The sequence below is a fragment of the Mugil cephalus genome, chromosome 13 (assembly GCF_022458985.1).
Source record: "Mugil cephalus isolate CIBA_MC_2020 chromosome 13, CIBA_Mcephalus_1.1, whole genome shotgun sequence".
In the NCBI taxonomy this organism is placed as follows: domain Eukaryota; kingdom Metazoa; phylum Chordata; class Actinopteri; order Mugiliformes; family Mugilidae; genus Mugil; species Mugil cephalus.
Genome location: NC_061782.1, coordinates 20963157 through 20981437, shown reverse-complemented (window position 1 = coordinate 20981437; position 18281 = coordinate 20963157). Strand labels below are relative to the sequence as shown.

Here is an 18281-nt window from a genome sequence, read left to right as displayed (position 1 = left end):
CTCTGTGTTAGCAAACAATGGGCAGGTTTCTGTTTCAGCAAAGTGAAAGACCAGAGCGAGAAAGGTGATCTTCATGTCCCAGAACTCACTTGGAGAAATGAAAAAAATCTGACGGGCAAATCCAGTTTTCCATCCTTATATTAAAGATATTTAATATTTCAACCTCTGTGAGATCTGTTGGTTCGCTTGAATGACCGCCTACATAGAACCTGAATCAGAAGAAAGAGGAGCAGCAGGTGGGTGACATCCAGATATCAGTTTGCCACATCTATCTTTATGTTGCTCATTTTTCAGGTTCACTGACACTTGGATATTTAAAAGCCTCTCGAGTCTATTGGAATAAACTTTGCCCCAGAAGTGTTGCTGTCTTAGCTCGACTAGTGTAACTAATTTTCAACATCTTTAAACCCAGAGTGATGGAAGGACTCGGGGAATAGAAGATGTTAAGAGTGGGCGGCCCCTCCTGTTGTAAGAAACTCCGGTGAGGGGTGTTCACCATATGCTCACAGGGTTCCAAAGGAAAAGGGCTCGGAGGATAAAAGTGAGCGCAGCAGCAACGGGCCCTCCATCAGTGTGTTCAAAGCCTCCATATGAAAATGACTGTGTACATCTTCTACTGAGGCCAAATTTAGATCAAAGGAAACCCCAGGCAGGAGGGGAACGGAGGGAGGGAGGCGGGGTTGGTCTGGGGCAGACTGGGAGTTGTGCATGAAATGGAAGTTTGTGCACTGTGATGAGCAAATCTCTGAGTGCATGGGAATGTTAATAATATTAAATGGGGAAATTTGTCAATTTATTTTCCCCCCTTACACTGAGGATATCAATACCAAATTGGTGCAGTTAGCTTGTGATGTGACTTCCAGCTGGGTAAAATGAAGTTGTGTCTTTTTCAGTTCACCAAACTGTCAGTTTTACTGTACAGGCTCTGGACATGATTGAATTGAATTTGGAGAATTGGACATTAGATGGAATACAGTTTTTGATGTCTGACATACAGTATATATGTTTCCAAATTTGTCAGTAAGGAGTCTAGACATTGGCGTAAACCGATAGTAGAGAAAATAATTATATAAAAACCATCATAGCCTTTCTCTTAAAACAAAGAGGGGTTCCTGTGAAAAAACAAAAATAAATTGTATATGAAGTTGTTTCCGTAATTTTGTGATGAAATCTTTACACACTTTCCGATTTCCATAGTGTACGTCAAAGAGATCACCTGTCAATAAAACCATGTGAGAGTTGCTAAACTGTGTCTGTTTAAGGGCCGTGACACACCAAGCTGTCGGTCGGCCGTTTGCCAGTGTCAAGCCGTTGGTGAGAGTCTGTATCTCTAGTTTTGGCCGAGTGTCCTGTATCGTTGGCACTAGTCTGACCTCTGTCATGGAATCCCATTTTCAGCCGATTCAGCATGTTGAGTTGGAGATGGAATGAGTTGGTCAGAGAGATCTCTCTGATTGGCTGGCATGAGAAAAAAATCTCATGAAAACAGTCCAGTACGCAAACATTTTCACCTAGAATGAGTAAACTGTTGACCAGCCGGTCAGTTTGATTCACGAGGGGCCGGATTGTAGCTCCTCCTAGCTTCCTCGCCTCTCCGCTAATCCTAGCTTTTCCAGTTTACCCCATTTGTAGGATGAATACAGTGAATACAGGCTACTGCCACCAGCTGGTATGAAGAGTTATTTCCTTTCACACCGGCATTGAGTGTTGGAAGTAATGTTTGTGGTGTGTTCAAGCACAACTTTACTGTTCATACTCAGGAGATGTGAAGCATTGTCACATCTGGCTTTATTGCCGGTAGTTCTCAGATGTTGTTTAGGTGTGACGGTTAATGTATCGATCTTTTCAAAGAAACACAAGGTATTGTGCCGTTCAGATATATCAAATAAAACAGTGCAAATTTATTTGTATAAAATGTAATTGATGTCTACTTTAAAATCTCATACATTCCCATAAATCACTATCTTAAAGCTCCCGATGTTGCTAGCGGAACAAACGTTAACACTGATATATGAGAGGCTCAGTTGCCTCCACGCCTCACATCTTCCTTCCAACTCCTCACCTCCTTTCCTTAATCGCAGATTCCCTCCTCCTCTTTGCTCCTCCCTCTGCTCTTCCTTGCTTCCTGCCTCTCCAGAGAGGAGGTCACATGCCGCAGACCTGCTCTGTGCCATCTGGCTGACTTCCTGTCATCCTTACCCCAGGAGAGGGTGGCTCTGCAGGGCACATGACTGGAGAAATCCCCCTCTCTTCTCCCTCCTCCTGGCTCCGGCACACCTGAGCAGAAAGGGTGAGAAAAACACACGGGGAGAAAAAACGGGGGGAAAGAAAGGAGTGAGACAAAGAACGAGGGGGGCTGTGAGACAAGTACAAAAAAATAAAAAAAATACAACAGGAAAGAGAGTGGAAATTGAGAAAACTGTGCAAGCTGCCAGTGCATAAAAAATCTGTGCTGTTTTGAGGCAATCTGATTATTCAAACAGTATTTCAGACCATGTGGTTTGAGGTCTGATGCCATGATAATGACAAATTAAGCTTTATCAAAACATAAAGGGGCAGTTTTAATGTGTTTATTTATGTTCGAAAATCAAAATGAAGCCAAAAGAGCAATCTCCTACTTTTCCTTTAATCAGTGAAGATTGTGTGAGTTATGATTTTTTTTTACTTTATTTTTTTTTATGCCATTAACCCTTAAATTTCAAGAACATCAGTAGTGGCTGAATTTCCATCAAGGCCCCTTCATGAAAGCACAGCCCACTTTGTTTGCAGCTTTCTCACCTTCCTCTCACACATCTCCATCTAACACATTACATTAGAGCTGGTTAAAAGCACATACACGCCAGATTCATCTTAATGTCCTACCCATGGTCTTGCATATTCATATGAATATAACATGACTGCTGCTCACATTTGAATTTATTGGTTTTCCTCCTCCGCAAATTAGGGGGACTCCAATTGATGAATATTTTAGCACATGTGCACTCTGCGGGACATTTATCATCGACTTTGCTATTATAAACAGAATAAATGAGCAGTCAAAGTAGGCTGCTGCTGCTGCTGCTGCAGTGTGCTGTACGCAGACACTCCGCCCCTCTGTGCTCTCTTGCTTTAGCCTTCTTCCACAACTGCTGCCGCCTCTTAATTTTATGAAATGGCTCCCTCTTTGATGTCTCCGTTATATGTTACATGACCCAGTGCATATGGATGCATTTACCATAATATATTTCCCGTAGATGGTGAATGCAGAGATCAAGACAGAGAGGTCTTGCACCTAAACTGTAACACCTAGAGCAGAGCAGCAGTCACGACAACCTTAAGATGAATCTATGTTAAGTGAAGCCCTAAGGGGGTCGAGACAGAGGTTAATTGGATATACTAAAATTATGTTATTTCATTACAGATATGAAGTTTTGGAGGTTAGCCTAATAAAAAGGATGAATTTTTTTAAAATAAAGGTATTGCTTAACTCTTTTGCCCCCATCCTTGTTGCTACGCTAATCCTTGCCTTACGCATGGTGCTCCAGAGATCATCACGGCACTGTTGATGACTTTGACGCTGTTTTTTTTTTTTGTGATAAAGTTTAATTCTTGGTGGCAGCTGTGTACTAATAGTTTGAGAAGCAGCTTTGGGCCACAAGGTCACTGGTTCGATTCCCTTGATGTCCATGGCTTCAAAGGTCCTCACTTGGATGAGTTAACTGAACAAAACAAATTCCTTATACATGAATATGAAGCTGATTTGATTTGATCTGAATATTCCTAAATGCCGCATATCAAGGTGGAAGAGCAACAAATATACAGATTATTCTGGTTGTATTTCCTTAACTGTGACACCCAGCTGTCAAAAAAATACCAGCTCCTAATGGTGAATTCTAAACAGCAGGGAACTGAAAACATTCTCAGTAAATGTTTGTCTTGTTTAGAGTCCTGAAATCTAACCAGTCATGCCTGACAAAAACAAACACAACAGAAAGCCAAATGAAAATGAAACCACAACTGTCCTGCTTTGATGATCGCTCCACCTCATCCTCCTCTTCATTTAAACCATCTACTGCTGGAGGAGAGTGCAGTTGGAAGCCCTTTAGCACTTCCTTTTCGCCTCATGTGACTGAAAAGGGCCGCTGGGATGCTTTCAGATAGACGCCAAACCACCTTAGGCTGCCTCTAACCACTGCTGAAGCCCACTGATCTGACACTGCAGAACCAGGCATTGTTTCAAATGCTTTCATTCACAGTCCCAGCCATTGGCAGACACTGTGAAATGGGTGAAATCCCAGCTTGGTGAAGCTGGCACTGAAACCCTGCGTCCTGGATGCCTTCCACTTCAGAGAGCTCCGCCACATGCTAACTGTCATCCGTGAGGCAGTGCTAGCCCAAAGGGGGTCTGGCAGAATGGGTGGGAGATGTGGGAGGATGGGGGAGGTGGCATAAAGGGATATACCCTTCACGCAAAAACAGTGAAGACACAATGGACTCCGTGGAGATATAGCACCAGAGGCCATCGGAGGTGATTATTATTTATGCAGACATTTTTCTGAGTTGAGCTTTATATTCTCCTCCTCAACTGGCAGCTGCCCAGTGAGAACCATCCCTGGGATCCACAGCAATGATGACCCCCCCCCCGCACCAAACACCTCACACATATACACAAGCGCTTCCTTGTCCTCATTGCTGTCTACGCCTGGTAGATCCCCTGGCATGTTCGCTCCTCCTTCATAAACACTAGCAGCTGCTTGGGCAATTAGCCATTAGCTCTTTACTTTTTACTATAATACCCAGTCCTCTGAAAGCTCCACAATTAGCTTCTTAATTGCTTCTAAATAACCCAGGCGTAACCAATAAATAGAAGAAGGCGGTAGGTAGTTAGATGAAGACAGAGGCTTCTGGGAAAAAATGAGGCATGCTTGGAGAATCTGCGCTCCAGTGTTCTTCTTCTCTCGTCCATGAGCATCTTTGGCAGTGGAGTTTTTTTTTTTTGTGATTTTTTTTTGCGGTGACACGGCTTGGAGAGGCTCGCAGCAAAGGAGGAAAAATAGAGTGGGTGAAAAAACAAGGCATGCTGATGCCTCATACTCAGATTCAAACTGGCACGACCATGCCCTTTATTCTGTGGTCTAACTATCACTTCTGACAAATGCAAACATTCGGTGTGACAGAGGGCGTTACGGTGACTTTTAGACGGGCAGGCAACGGCGCCCTCCGGGTGGATTTTGCGTGGCAGCGTGATATGACACAGCTCACTTCACAGAGCAATGGGGATACCCCCAAGATTAGCTGAATGCATTAAAGAGAGGCATGAAACGTAGCTGTTGATTACATCCATTCTGGCGGTTCCAGTTAACCTCTTTAACATTGACAGCAGCTACGCCGCTACCACACAATGGCCTATAGGCGGAAATGTGATTCTTGGTGTGTGTGGCAGCACGACAGATATAATTCTCTACGGACAGGAACTCTTATTTAAATCAGTTTCTTTTAAAAGATGGCAGCATTTCAACTGATTCACTGAAAATTATTTTAGTTATTCATCAAGATAAAACAGTTTTATTGTCATCGCAATACTACTGAATTAGAAAATGTCACTCTGAGCTTTGGAAGCCGTTTTTTGGCATTTTACCGAGAACTGAATTACCAAAAAATATATTAAACTTATAAATAATTTGAATGGTTGAAATTTGAAATGTTGCACTTATTAAGTCCCACTTCTAGGTTTGCCTTTTTATCTATTTAATATTTTGCTGTGCTAATATGTTTTACTTCATTTGTGATGACTACACAGCCATATATATATATATATACACACACATTTTATATATTAAGTCAATCTGGAGTAGTTCCATGTTTTAATCCTTCACATTTTTATCCAGTTAACACTTGAGATTCGCTAAAGGAGTCGGCCTCAGAGATGACACACGCTGCCGTTGCACTCACCTCCTGTGCATTTTATCTTAAGAGGTGGCTAAATATCTCCTGATGTTTTGATGAAACAAGAATTACACTTTAACAAGGGAAGTCGAAGCTCCAACTGGAGGTCATCTGTTCATAACAGTTCTTGGCGTTCAATCAAAGAAACACAGTTGATTGGCTTCACAAATTCTCCATACTGATAAACCGCTTCCAAATGAAAACAATCAAAGCAGAATCAGGCATAATCAACCACAGTAATTCACTGCATCCTGAGTGGTTGTGTGTCCCACAACACATCATCACAGTAAAATATTTTCAACAAAATCTGAATCCGGTCTACACTGAATTTACTTACTGTATCCCCTCCCACCGCTCCAACTCACTCACCACCGACACACACACATAACCCACACACAGGATACCGAGGAGGTATACAAGCACCATCTAGTGCTTTATTCTGGAAATTGCTTTGCAGAGAATTGTTTAGGAATCATCCGTTATTTACTATTTCAGAAATTTGTTGAAAATTCCCAATGCTGAGAGACTTTAAATTAATTTAGCATCACATTATAAAAAAAAATTAAACCAATCATATTCAGAAAATCTGTATAAAGCCATAAATGTAGTGTCAGTTATTTATTGCATTTCAAATCCTACGCTGGACTCTTTAGTGAAATACATGAGTTACACTGGGAAGCAACAATGCCCCTAAAATGTGTATTAGCTATAGCAAGAGGTGACTTACAAACCACAGAATGGCCAACAATCTCAAGCCACATGTTTGGTTTCCTTTGAGGAAGAAGAGTGGAAAGTTTTTAATTACTTTCAACCAAGTATTTCATTCTTGATCAACTAAGTCATTGGAAACTGTTATTGTATGAATGTGTGTGCGTGTCTGTGGGCATACATGACATACTCAAATAAATAACATTCATCATGTCGCTGCTTTCCCTCAGCTGTAGGATAAGAAGACCATCATGGTGGACACAAGTTTCAACAAAATAATGACGCATCTGCAGTCATCAACCCACATGTCACTAAAAGCCATTACTCATCAATGATGACGTACACATGCTAAAAGGAGCATTTTTTGAGGTGACATGTTTAGTTATTAGTTAGGAGGAGGTATAGTTATAATTAAGAGACATAGCTGAGTCCCAAACCAATAATAACTGTAAAATGTATAAGGTTTTGTAAGCATGTGTGGATACATCTATGTATGTGCACCACATCACTGATCTTTAAATGTCAAACGTAATCCTAATTACGTCCTACAGGACTTAAATCAAACAGAGGTGTACTAAATGAAAAAGAAAGTATATATTTGTTTTTTTGCAAACTTAAGATGACACTGAACAATAGCAGCCAAAATCTAGAGAAATACGAGGAGTCCACTTTGAATTAAAAGCTCTCCGAGACAACTTTAAGAGGTCAGTGTGGAGACAAAACTCACATCCAAACACCTCAAACCTTTACACCACATTGATTTGTTGTAATTGTGTAAACTTCATGAGATTTTGACACAGGATTTCACTCCCTAACACAATAAAACAAAAAGATAAGCCGCTGACCCTCCAGTCACCTTGGCTCAACAAAACCTTACTTACATATATCACTAATGTGAATTGTATTAACAGTTTCTCTGGCTTTTAATCTTAGTTTAGTTATTCTCAGTGAGTTCAGACTCAGACTTTGGACTGTTACCATTGTGAGTGTACCTTTGGACTGGGATTTACAGTCCTCCTCAAAGTGTTTTGCTTATACAGTAGTTTATCTGCTACTAAATTTGATCTTCTCTGTGCTCACCTTAAATCTGACTTTAAAATGAACCATTTTCCGACATTGCAATTTTATGGAAGATTGTTTAGAAGCCGATGTGCAGTGAAGCGTGGAGCTTTCTGAATGAAAAACACTTTCATATTCGTAGGATTCAGCCTTTTTCCAAAAGAGAGAAATTGAGTAGATGTTATTTAAGCATTTCCAACAAGCTGATTTTACTTTTGTGTACAAATCAACCATGTCAGGCAACATTTAATTCCAAGCAGAGGGTTTTTGCATGACCTTAAACAAAAAGGACTTTGCCATGACTGTTATCGACTTAAGAATGGCTGATATTATGTGACAGTATTAAACATATTTGAATGACTGAAAACAAGATGGGACACTAAACTGAATTAAAACTAACGCACATTACTTTCTCATGCCAGCATCTGTGAAGCAGATGAGGTCAGTTTTATCCTTTCATCATTTCTATTCTGTCTCACATTATTTTGTTTGGTTTTGATGTTGGTCACATCTGAATGTAAGAAAATAAGGTTGCTGATTATTTTAACTTTGTTCCCAGTGTTTCCACTTTATCAGCCTGTATTCATGCGGAAAGAGGCCCTCAGTGTCTGGGGTTAAGCAAAATACATTGATCAGATGACCACCTTCCTAATATTGTGTAGGTCCCTTGTGCCTCCAAAACAGTTGTGACTCATCAGAGAATGGACATGGACATTCTGAGGTCCTGTGGTATCTGGTAACTGAATCCTATGAGTTGAGGGGAGAGGCCTCTGTGGATCATCCCACAGATACTTAGTCAGTTTGGGATCTAGTGTACTGAGAGACTAGGTCAACACCTTGTGCTGTTCTTTCTGTTTTGTTCCCACTGGGGATGTCTGCTGCTATCAAGGAGTATCATTGCTATGGGGTGGGGGTGTCTGGTGGTAGGTGTGTGGTACATGTTGAAGTAACATCCACATGAATGTCAGGTCCAAAAGTTTCCCAGCAGAATAGTGAATTGTTACAAGATGATCCGATCAGTGAACAAAACTACAATGTGAGGAAGCTCTAAGCTGTCAGTCTAATGTCTGGTTATTACCGAAAAGACATATGGTGAATGACAAGCCACAATAGCATGCCACTTTTGACAAATGTTATCTATTATGAACTACACCTAAGAAACAATGGATGAAAATGTGTGTATCAATTATTCAAATCCTTCACAAAAAATGCTCCACAAACACACAAGCTTCAATGGCAATCTGACCCGATTACAATCATGGGGCAAACATATGGGCACTTGGCAGTACTGGGCTGTTTGACATCATATTTACTGTACTGCTTGCAACCAGTCAACAGTAACACAGACTTTAGATTTAATGTCTGCGTTTCATAAAGTTTACAAATAAACCACAGAACTAGAGAGCATTAATGTGGATTTGCTGGCTGCGCTTTTCTAAAACCAAATTAATTATTATTTTTGGTGCAAGCAATATTTCAATAATTCAAAAATCAGGCTGGCTGTGGGAGAACACATTTAAAACCTTTTGTGTTTTAAATGACAATGACAATTGTTTTTAAATATTTTTTTAAGAATATTATTGGAAACAAATAACTATGGTTGCCAGCTAAATTGAGTAAACATTGGTTGTACAATAATTTCCTCTGAAATGTAACAAAGTTATTAAATATAATTTAGCCTAAATTCACTAATTGAGCGCAGCGTGGAGGCCTAGTTGAATGTGCTACTCGCTTAAATTCAGCAGCAATTAGCACTCCTAATGTTTTCTCGAATTAATAAAATGTATTTACATATAACCAATAGTCAAATCCAATGTATAAGGCATTACCTGTTTTGTCTTTTTTTCGCAAATATATTAATACACAATACATGTAACTCGCTTTGTGAGAACGAGAAATATTCATACACACCTTGAAAGTTTTGCCTTGCCTGCCGTCGAACGCAGTGCGACAAAAAAAAACCCTAACAGGCACCCGTTGGTTTTCGTGACGTCACAGGCAAAGATGGCGGCTCGCTTTGAATGATTGAGCTACAGCCAAAGACCACAACAACAAGGTTTAGCATGAAAAAAATACGAATGTAAATTATTCCTCGCGTTGTTTTAAGCCACGGAGGAGCCGCGAAACTGTTAATAAAATAATGTGAAGGAGAATTTGCGCTGTTGTGGCTGCTTTTTGTGACCCATGTCAGAGCCGGGGAAACAAGCTCCCTCTGAGTTCACTGAGCTGTGGAAGACTGTTGTTTCCAAACTTTGCCACAGCAAAACACCAGACAAGGACACAGGAAAGCAGATGCCCGGGACGTCGGTATCACCCATGTGTAAAGGTGAGGTTACGGATCTGTTAACATACACAACGGTCTGTAGCTCCGCTCGAACAGATAAAACTGATGGAAACTTGCAGCCTTGACCGCATACGTGGGGGGAGGTCGGCGGCCATAGGATGATCAAAACCAACGTACCGTAGTGACACATACCTTCTCACTTGATTTAATTTCACATATGCACCTCTAACCTATGCATTTAGGTCGATATTTACCATTTATTTAACTTGGCTATTGTTCATTGAAAAAAAAAAAAAAAAACTTTTACCTGGCTATATTAGAAATACTTATTTTATTTTTCGTCTAAGGAGTGGTATGTTTGTTTAGCTGACTAATAGAAAGCCTGCCCTGTGTGCCAGCTTCTGAAAGCACATTTAAAGTCATCTTTTCTGGACATACATTTTATGGAATCTAATCATGTTTGAATCATATGCCCAATGCATAATTGTATCTTTAACAGATGACCTAGTTTGGTTTACATAAATCCTAAAAGTTCTAAATAAAGTTTTTCTTGCACAGATTTTCAGAGTCCACGGCGGAGAGACTGCAAGTACCCTGGATTGAATACTGGAGATTCTCCCGGAGATGGTGAAGCTTCGCACGATATTTTCTGGGACCCCACATCTCCCACTCAACCTAATGCTGGTATTTAAGACTGATACTCAACACAGAAACCCCTTACCGTCACCTTGTCAAACAGGCTGAAGCAGTAGAACATGTCACATCTGAACAACCTTTGTTGTTGCTTTTAGGGTCGGGGCTCAGGAACACCAAAGTTGTGGAAATATCTGATATTGTGAACCGCATTGCTCCAAAGGTCAGTTGTTTATTCAGCCTATTCCTAAATTTCAAATGAATACAATTAAAATGACATATTTTCTGTCAAACTAAACCAAAATATGTATTGTACTTGCTGTACTTCACAGAGACCTCCACCTGTTATTTTGTAGCGGAAATTCCAACATTGTGCTTGTGTCTTTTACAGGATGTGGACAGAAAAAGGACAGAGTCGCCTTTGCTTCAGTGGATCTGTGACAGTGCCATCCCTTGCACGCCAGAGATCCCGAAGCCAAGAGTTAGGAAAAAGTCCTCCCGGTAATTAGTCTTAGACTAATTAGTAATTAGTCTTTGAACAAGTATACCCCCTGACTGGTCCTCAACATTTAGCTGAAGCATATAGTAATTTTTTGTCTTTTATTTATTCACATACTCTCTCTTCTAGGCAAAGCAGTGTGGAAGACCTCATGAAACTGGCCCGGCAGTTTGATGAGAACATGCAGCAGGACAAGGAGACTTCGGAGCAACTGAACATCATCAACAATAACCTAATTAACACTTCTGAAAAAGAACTGTTACAGGCATCAATCTCTAGTAATGTGAAGGACCCTGGGTGTCCATCCTCTGCGGACAAGGTGGAGGCAGAGCTACACGCCCTGTTTGACTGCTCCACTCAGGGAGTCAGTGGTCGACTAAGCCAGGGCTCTGCAGCATCAGCCTCTTCACAACAAACAAAAGACCAGACTGTGACTTTGGATTTAACTGAACACCAGCGACCAGATCTTAAATCAGCAGAAAAGTCTGTCTCAGCTGTGCATCCTGCTGAAGAAAAGGAATCTGGTGGTTATGGTGGGAAAAGCTGCGACGACTTTGATGATGACTGGGAGAATGATGACTTACTTAATGACTCTTTTGTGCTGGCGATGACCCAGGTTTCCGATGAGAAACACAACACTAATCCTAAAACAAACAATAAACAGTTAACCCCAATTTGCAAGCCAACTGCAAATACAAACTCTGCCTGTCAGGCCTTAAATGTACACTGCAAGCCAAGCAGCAGTGAACTCCAGGAACTATGTCCCAAACCAAAGACTACCAATCGAAGCACTTTTAAGTTAGAGCCTAACCCTCACTTCCAGCCCAAGATGGCTCGAGACGTTTCAAAACTTAGCTCAACTGTTGCACAACCGAAATCGCATATTTTTGACCAGAAATCTGCCACCACAAAGACACCCTCTACTCCTCAAGCTGACAAGGTCACTATTGATCACTGTGGAAACATAATCGGGACAGACTCTGTAAAAGACATTTCGGACAGCTTATGGGATGATGAAGGTGATGACGCTCTGCTCTACCAGGCTTGTGACAGCATAGAAACAATCGCCAACAGTCAGACCCAGAAAGGGAGCCCCAGCAACTGCCAAGTAAAATTAGATATTGCAGCAGACGGACAACGGAAAACCACCAAGTCTCTGCCAATCAACACGGCCTGGTCCATGAACGCCGGTGCCAGTGCTAACAGACTTTCACCATGTGCTTTTGTTCGTTCTAACTCATTACCAGGGACAAGCTGTGAAACGGTGAACTACCAAGGATGGAACATTCCCATGAAAAGTGCCAACATCAAATCAGGGATGTCTCAAAGCTTCCCAGGACGACACACAAGTCTGGGCGCAATTAACCAGTGTAGAGATTCCTCTGGAAATTTCCATGGTGGAAATGCGAATGTGGAGAAGAAGCCACATACAGTGACAGCCAGAGCACCTCAGAACTCCAAGTCCGGTCACACAGCTTTCAAGAGGAATGTATCTGACTCAGCGATTATTGGCAACAAAGGTAAGATGTCAAAATTTTGACATTCACACCCGGACTCTATTAAATGATAGTAAAGTACTATACAACAGTTTTATATACTTACAGTAAGGCGAGGATGCTTTCCCAAATATTCCCATGAATAGATTTCATTTATCATTTGATTTCATTCAAAGTCCAGTTAAAAAAACACATTCAGACAGCTCTTGCACACACACAGTTATGTTTTTCCAGTTGTGTCTCTTCATGTAGCCCCACTTTGATTCCATGCTGCAGAGATCAGGGCTCTGTGGAGTTTCAACCATCTCTTCCATTACTCCATTTCCTGGCCAGGTCTTGCTAACCTCAAATAAGCTTTAAACAAATGTTAAGTACTTTTTTTTGTCACTAAAGATTTTTGTGACTCTAGATATTTTGTGTAACTAAGTACATCCTTGCAGTTTGACGTTTGCCATTTATTCTCCGTAGTTCTTTGCTAAAGGGCTGGATATCAATGTGAAAATTCACAAGTAAAACAGATGTCACATGCTGTTCTTATAATCACTGACAGCTCAGCGCATGTGCACATGAACCATTCTCCCTCAAAGCAAGTAAACACGCCACAATGGCTTTAATTTGTGATACTGTCAAGAGTCCAAACCTCAGGAAGCTTCATTGCCTGTGAATTGCCGACTGATTGTTTTTTCTGGACACAGAGAAACTTCAACATGAGGATGGTTTTACGTTTAACAAATTAAAACTCAGATCATACAATGACAAACGTTCTGAATATTTACATTACATTTTTTTCCACTTTCCATTTTCGTTTCCAGTTTTTGTCACAAGCCAGATGACAGGGAAGTGCTCTGGAGCCGAGATCGAGAGGAAGAAACAGGAAGCCCTGGCTAGGAGGCGGCTACGAATGCAGAACGTCCCAAAGCAATAGAGCAGCTTCCATCCTGACAGAATGTTTGCACCTTATTGTACCATGACACACCTTTGCAAAACTCATCATTCCGTACCAGCAGTTCAGTTCACTCCTTTTCAATACGTCTCTTATGACTGCGTCAAGGACCATAAAGTGTGATGGTTAGGTTATGGAGCACTTTCATGGCTCTGGTTGATTTGCTTGACTTTCTGCACAGAGAGGACGCTGTGTCAATAAAGGATATGTAAATGTCTGTAGTAAGACCTGCTGGACATTTTTGCTGCTAAAGTGAAAACACATTTCATATTTTTCAAGTTTTAGATCTCCGTTATGATGAATAGTTTACATCCACTGAGCTTGGGGAAAAAAAATCCAAATGTGACCAACACTGGTCACGTTTTCTGTTTGTCAGTATTGTTACTTCAGCTCTCTGGACCCATTCTGGAATGAACATGTAAACAGTTTGATCTCATTGTACTTCTACCAAGGACTGACAGACGAACGTGTTGTTAATGTTTTTCATCAGAAATCGATGTCTATAGTTTATAGTGAACACTGGCAGTAACTCAGTGTTCCCTACTTTATGAGTCTAACCAAACAGATCATGTGTCTGAAACCTCCTTTGATGCATACTTGACAATTTTCCTAACTTTAGTATCAAAAGGGCACCGCTTTATTACAAGTAGAAATCAAGAGAGTGACACAACAGCCTAGCACAAAATGTTTCATTTGTGGCCAAACTAAACATTTAATAGAATTCAGTGTTTTCTACAGGAAAATAAGTTGCTGTCCTTTCTTTATGTCATCTGTTTGTGTTTTCTCTCTGCTTTGTCTGTGCATGTAAGTTCATGTGAGTTCAGTTTTGCACATTAGAATCAAGAGTAAAGATGGTGTTATAGCCCAATCTATATTTTAATAGCAATGTTACGCATCTCTGAAAAAAGTTTATTATGCAACAATAAAAACCATGATGGAAATGTGTGTTATGATATCAAACTCTTGTAACAAGGGCCGTGGCATAAAAATTCAAGTCAGTCTTTTATTGGGAGACAAGTGTACGCCCTCTAGTGCAGGATGAGTCATTAACATTATTGTTTTCCAAGAAATGACAAAATACTATTCAGAATGCCTAAAAACTGTCTTTCTTTTTCTTTTCTTTTCTTTTTTTTAAAAAAACCAAAGGGACTTATCAAACAAGACTTTCATGGATCAGGCATAACATTAAAACCACTGACAGGAGAAGTGAATAACATTAACCATCTTGTGACAATTCAGTGTTCTGCTGGGAAACGTTTGGCATTGATCTGATCTGGATATTACTAAAGCTTGTTGCATACTCTGTGAGAAGCGAGAAATTTGTTCATGCTCCTGGGTCTGTGAGAACAAGAAAAAATGGTTTATTTTGGCCAAGTAATTTGTACTTTATGAGAAGCTCAAGTGCTGAACTCCGGTGAAGTCCTCATAGGACTTATCACAGAACAGTAACCAGACACTACAAGAGAAAAAAGTTGTGCCCATTTAATGTGTCAAGAACAAGCTGCAAGAACTCCCAAATGAGGTCTGCGAGAACTAAATGACAAAATTCTTGCTTGTTGGAGAGAATGTAACAGCCTTTAGACATGTACCACCCACCTAGACTAGACCAGACACCACCACCACAATGACAGCAGCAATGACAATCCTTGATGGCAGCACACAAACATCTGTGAATTAACTAGATCCACAGAGGCCCCTCCCCTCAACCCACAGGACCCAAAGTTCCCCACCAACAGCATTCTGTTACCAGACACCACAGGACACCCTCAGAAGACCCATGTCCAGTCTGTGATGCATCACAACTGTTTTGGAGACCTACACAATATTAGGAAGGTGGTCATAATGTTATGCCTGACACAGTTAAACATAGTAGTAGATCGCGTTGCACGTTAATGGTTAAAGGTGAATTTAAATGTAGTTTCAGTCGTATTACCATTGCTCACATTCACAGGCATCATGCTTTGCCTCATCAGTAACACTCTTGGCGTATCAAACAGCTGGTGAGGATTTTGAGTTTACACAGACGGCCTCCTCACTGCAGTTATTGGCACCCATTACTCTAACCTCTGTGTATTTCAGGACTGTTGACAGGTGGAGCAGATACGATGGACCCATTTCACAAACACTCAAATCTGTTTTCAACAAGTTGCTGGCTGAAAAGGAGGACCATTGTGACCATGCAGCAGCCTCCGTGTGGAGAATATTATTGTTATTAGACGTGAGGGATTATTTTAATATGAGGGCTAATTTGTCCTCTGGCCTCTTATCATTCTACTCACCTGCTGTGCTGTGTGTGAGGGTAGCACAATGTCCGTCTTTGTAATCCCAAGAGAATTCCTCAGTGTTCCCCTCCCTTGAGCCCATTCCCACCCATTACATGCCTTTGAGAGTTCCCAGGTGTGTGTGTGTGTGTGAGTGAGGAAGAAAAGAGAGAGAGACGGGTGGTCTGCAGGTGTGTATATTTGAGTATTTATCCCATTCTGAGGGCATAATAGACGCCATCCTCCTCCCTGCCTTATCTGTTTTCCCTCCCCACGTAGTCTGACTGTAAATCAGATGGCGGGGCAATTTGGCAACAGCATAAAGGCCCCTGGTTTTTTATGACTATGATTATGGTTATGATGATGACTAGTATTTATTTCAACTATCTGATGAAACCCTTGGCTAAAGCTAACAGGTGTCGAGCAGGTACAATATCGTGCTCGCTGAAGGATCCCTGTAATGTCGCCATAGAGAGCAAAATATCGTCCACGGAACAGAAGAATGGGCTGTTTCAGCGCCCGCTCGTCACGCCATACATGGAGCAATTTCTGATTATTGGATGGGAGTGGAGCGCCACAACGTCCTCTTTGTGGAGGGAGAATGATTTATGGCTGTTAGTCAGGCATAAGGCAGTAATTGCCGCAGTGACGATTATGTTACCATAGCACCTGTTTAAACTGTCCATTCTTATGTGAATGTTTTCATTTTTGAAAGAGGAGAATTTGCAGCTTGAAACTGATGTGTGAGGACATTAATTGAAGTTGGGAAAGTGTCTGGGGTGGTGTGGTAACAATTTAGGGGTAAAGGGGAGTATTTGATGGACAGAGCTGTTGTTGTGTCTACGGACATAACGACCTGGAATATTTACTTAAACATGCAAGATAAATCTCTGAAATGTGCTGTCCCTGCATTCTGTGAAATACATATTCCGCCCAAGCTTTTAGGACAAAATGAAATAAGAAAAGTTTTAAATGAGTGACTCAATATGCTCAATAGTTGTCTTGGGCTAGGGCTAGGGCTAAGGCTGACATATTCTTGGCATTACAACTTTGAAGCTGTGGTTCTGTCCTGAAACTGGCCTTTGACCTCAGAGTATTTTACTTAAAGATAATGTCTCCTTCGTGGATCCAAATATTTTAATTGTTTTATCGACTCAGGACCCTCGGCACTGATCAAGAATATGTGTATATTTCCTTTGGGCTGGTAAATTGAATGAGTTATGGTTGTCCCTCCCTGAAATTCTGCGGTGAAGGCCCCTTGTACCAAGACATCACCTTCTGTGATGTTGAGGCAGGTGAGAAATACTGAGGCCCATTTTAGCTTTTTGTTCTGCGGAACAGAGGTTCTGCACTTCTTTATGGGGAGTATGGGAAGGTAGGGCAACAGAGATGTTTGGTAGTGTTTGTGTTTGGCTGTTTGTAGGGGTGCTTTATGTATTTGCAGAGCATTTCAGTATTTATTTTTATACAGCCATAATTTAGCCGTGTTTTCTCATTGTGTGGCATTTATGCATCAATCTGGTGGAGTGGATTGTTTTGTTAATTTGGTTGTGTTTGCACATGTTGCTCTGCAGCGAGCTCCTGGAGCTATCACAGCATTAGCGTTAAGCACGCGCATCAAAAGCTTTTCCTCACACAGTCTGGTGACATTGTGAACGCATTAAAACTTACTTTTACTCCTTTTTTTTCCTGCTGCCAACAGGTGGGGCCCCATTTGTCCCAAATGGTCCGTCATCTCTATACACAGGCATATGCACGCCTTGTTTGCAAGCTCGTCTCCTAGTGCGGGAGCTTTCAATTGGAGGACTTTTTGTTTGTTGTGTTTTCCGTCTTTGTTGGCACAGGTTCCTCTGCTCTTTATTTAGATTTAATCCTAACGTTTCCAAATGATCCTCGCCTAATGTTTGGCTCTGCTCGCAGTTTCTCATTTGCACAAGCCCAGGAATGTATTTGTTTTTTTAATACCGGTTTTGACTGTTAACAGAAACATTAGCCTGCTATTGCTGTATCCTCATAAACTGACAGTGCAGGTGAGTGACCCAAACACGCCACAGGTGCTTGTGGGGTTTTTTCATGTTAGCTGTCAAGTTGATAATTTTACCCACATATTCAAATTCATACAATCCACATCCATACTACCAGGGAGTATAGTTCAACATGTTACTAACAATATTTTAATAATGTTTTCATCACACCTGTTTTTCTTTTCCAGATCAGAGGTCACTAACGACAATCTGTAAACCTTATAATAACAAGTGATTATTGGTGATGATCCACTACTAATAAATGCAGCACGTTAACTTCATTGAGGGATTTTTTTTTTTTTTTTTTCCCCAGAAAGTGGAACATGTTTTACTAAACAGCCAAAAGACAGGATGGACATTACTGCTATAGGAAACCTAAGCTAAAAGTTTAACATTCAGTCCCCCCTTCTTTATTCTGCCTTTTTTTTCTCGTACTTATCCCAGTATGA

General features: G+C 41.0%; 1 protein-coding gene across 1 annotated transcript; it reads left to right on the top strand.

Annotated features, from left to right (window-relative positions):
- Positions 1-9667: 9667 nt before the first annotated feature.
- On the top strand, positions 9668-14492 carry etaa1b (ETAA1 activator of ATR kinase b). Its single transcript, XM_047602168.1, has 6 exons — positions 9668-10018; positions 10535-10660; positions 10768-10832; positions 11001-11110; positions 11238-12628; positions 13417-14492. The coding sequence occupies exons 1-6, from the start codon at positions 9877-9879 to the stop codon at positions 13527-13529; spliced, it is 1947 nt and encodes a 648-aa protein (XP_047458124.1). The 5' UTR covers positions 9668-9876; the 3' UTR covers positions 13530-14492.
- Positions 14493-18281: the final 3789 nt, after the last annotated feature.

Coding starts and splice junctions, on each gene's coding strand:
- etaa1b (XM_047602168.1), top strand. CDS start 9,877: ATGTCAGAGCCGGGGAAACAAGCTCCCTCTGAGTTCACTGAGCTGTGG. Junction 10,019..10,534: donor GGTATCACCCATGTGTAAAG/GTGAGGTTACGG, acceptor TTTCTTGCACAG/ATTTTCAGAGTCCACGGCGG. Junction 11,111..11,237: donor GTTAGGAAAAAGTCCTCCCG/GTAATTAGTCTT, acceptor TCTCTCTTCTAG/GCAAAGCAGTGTGGAAGACC.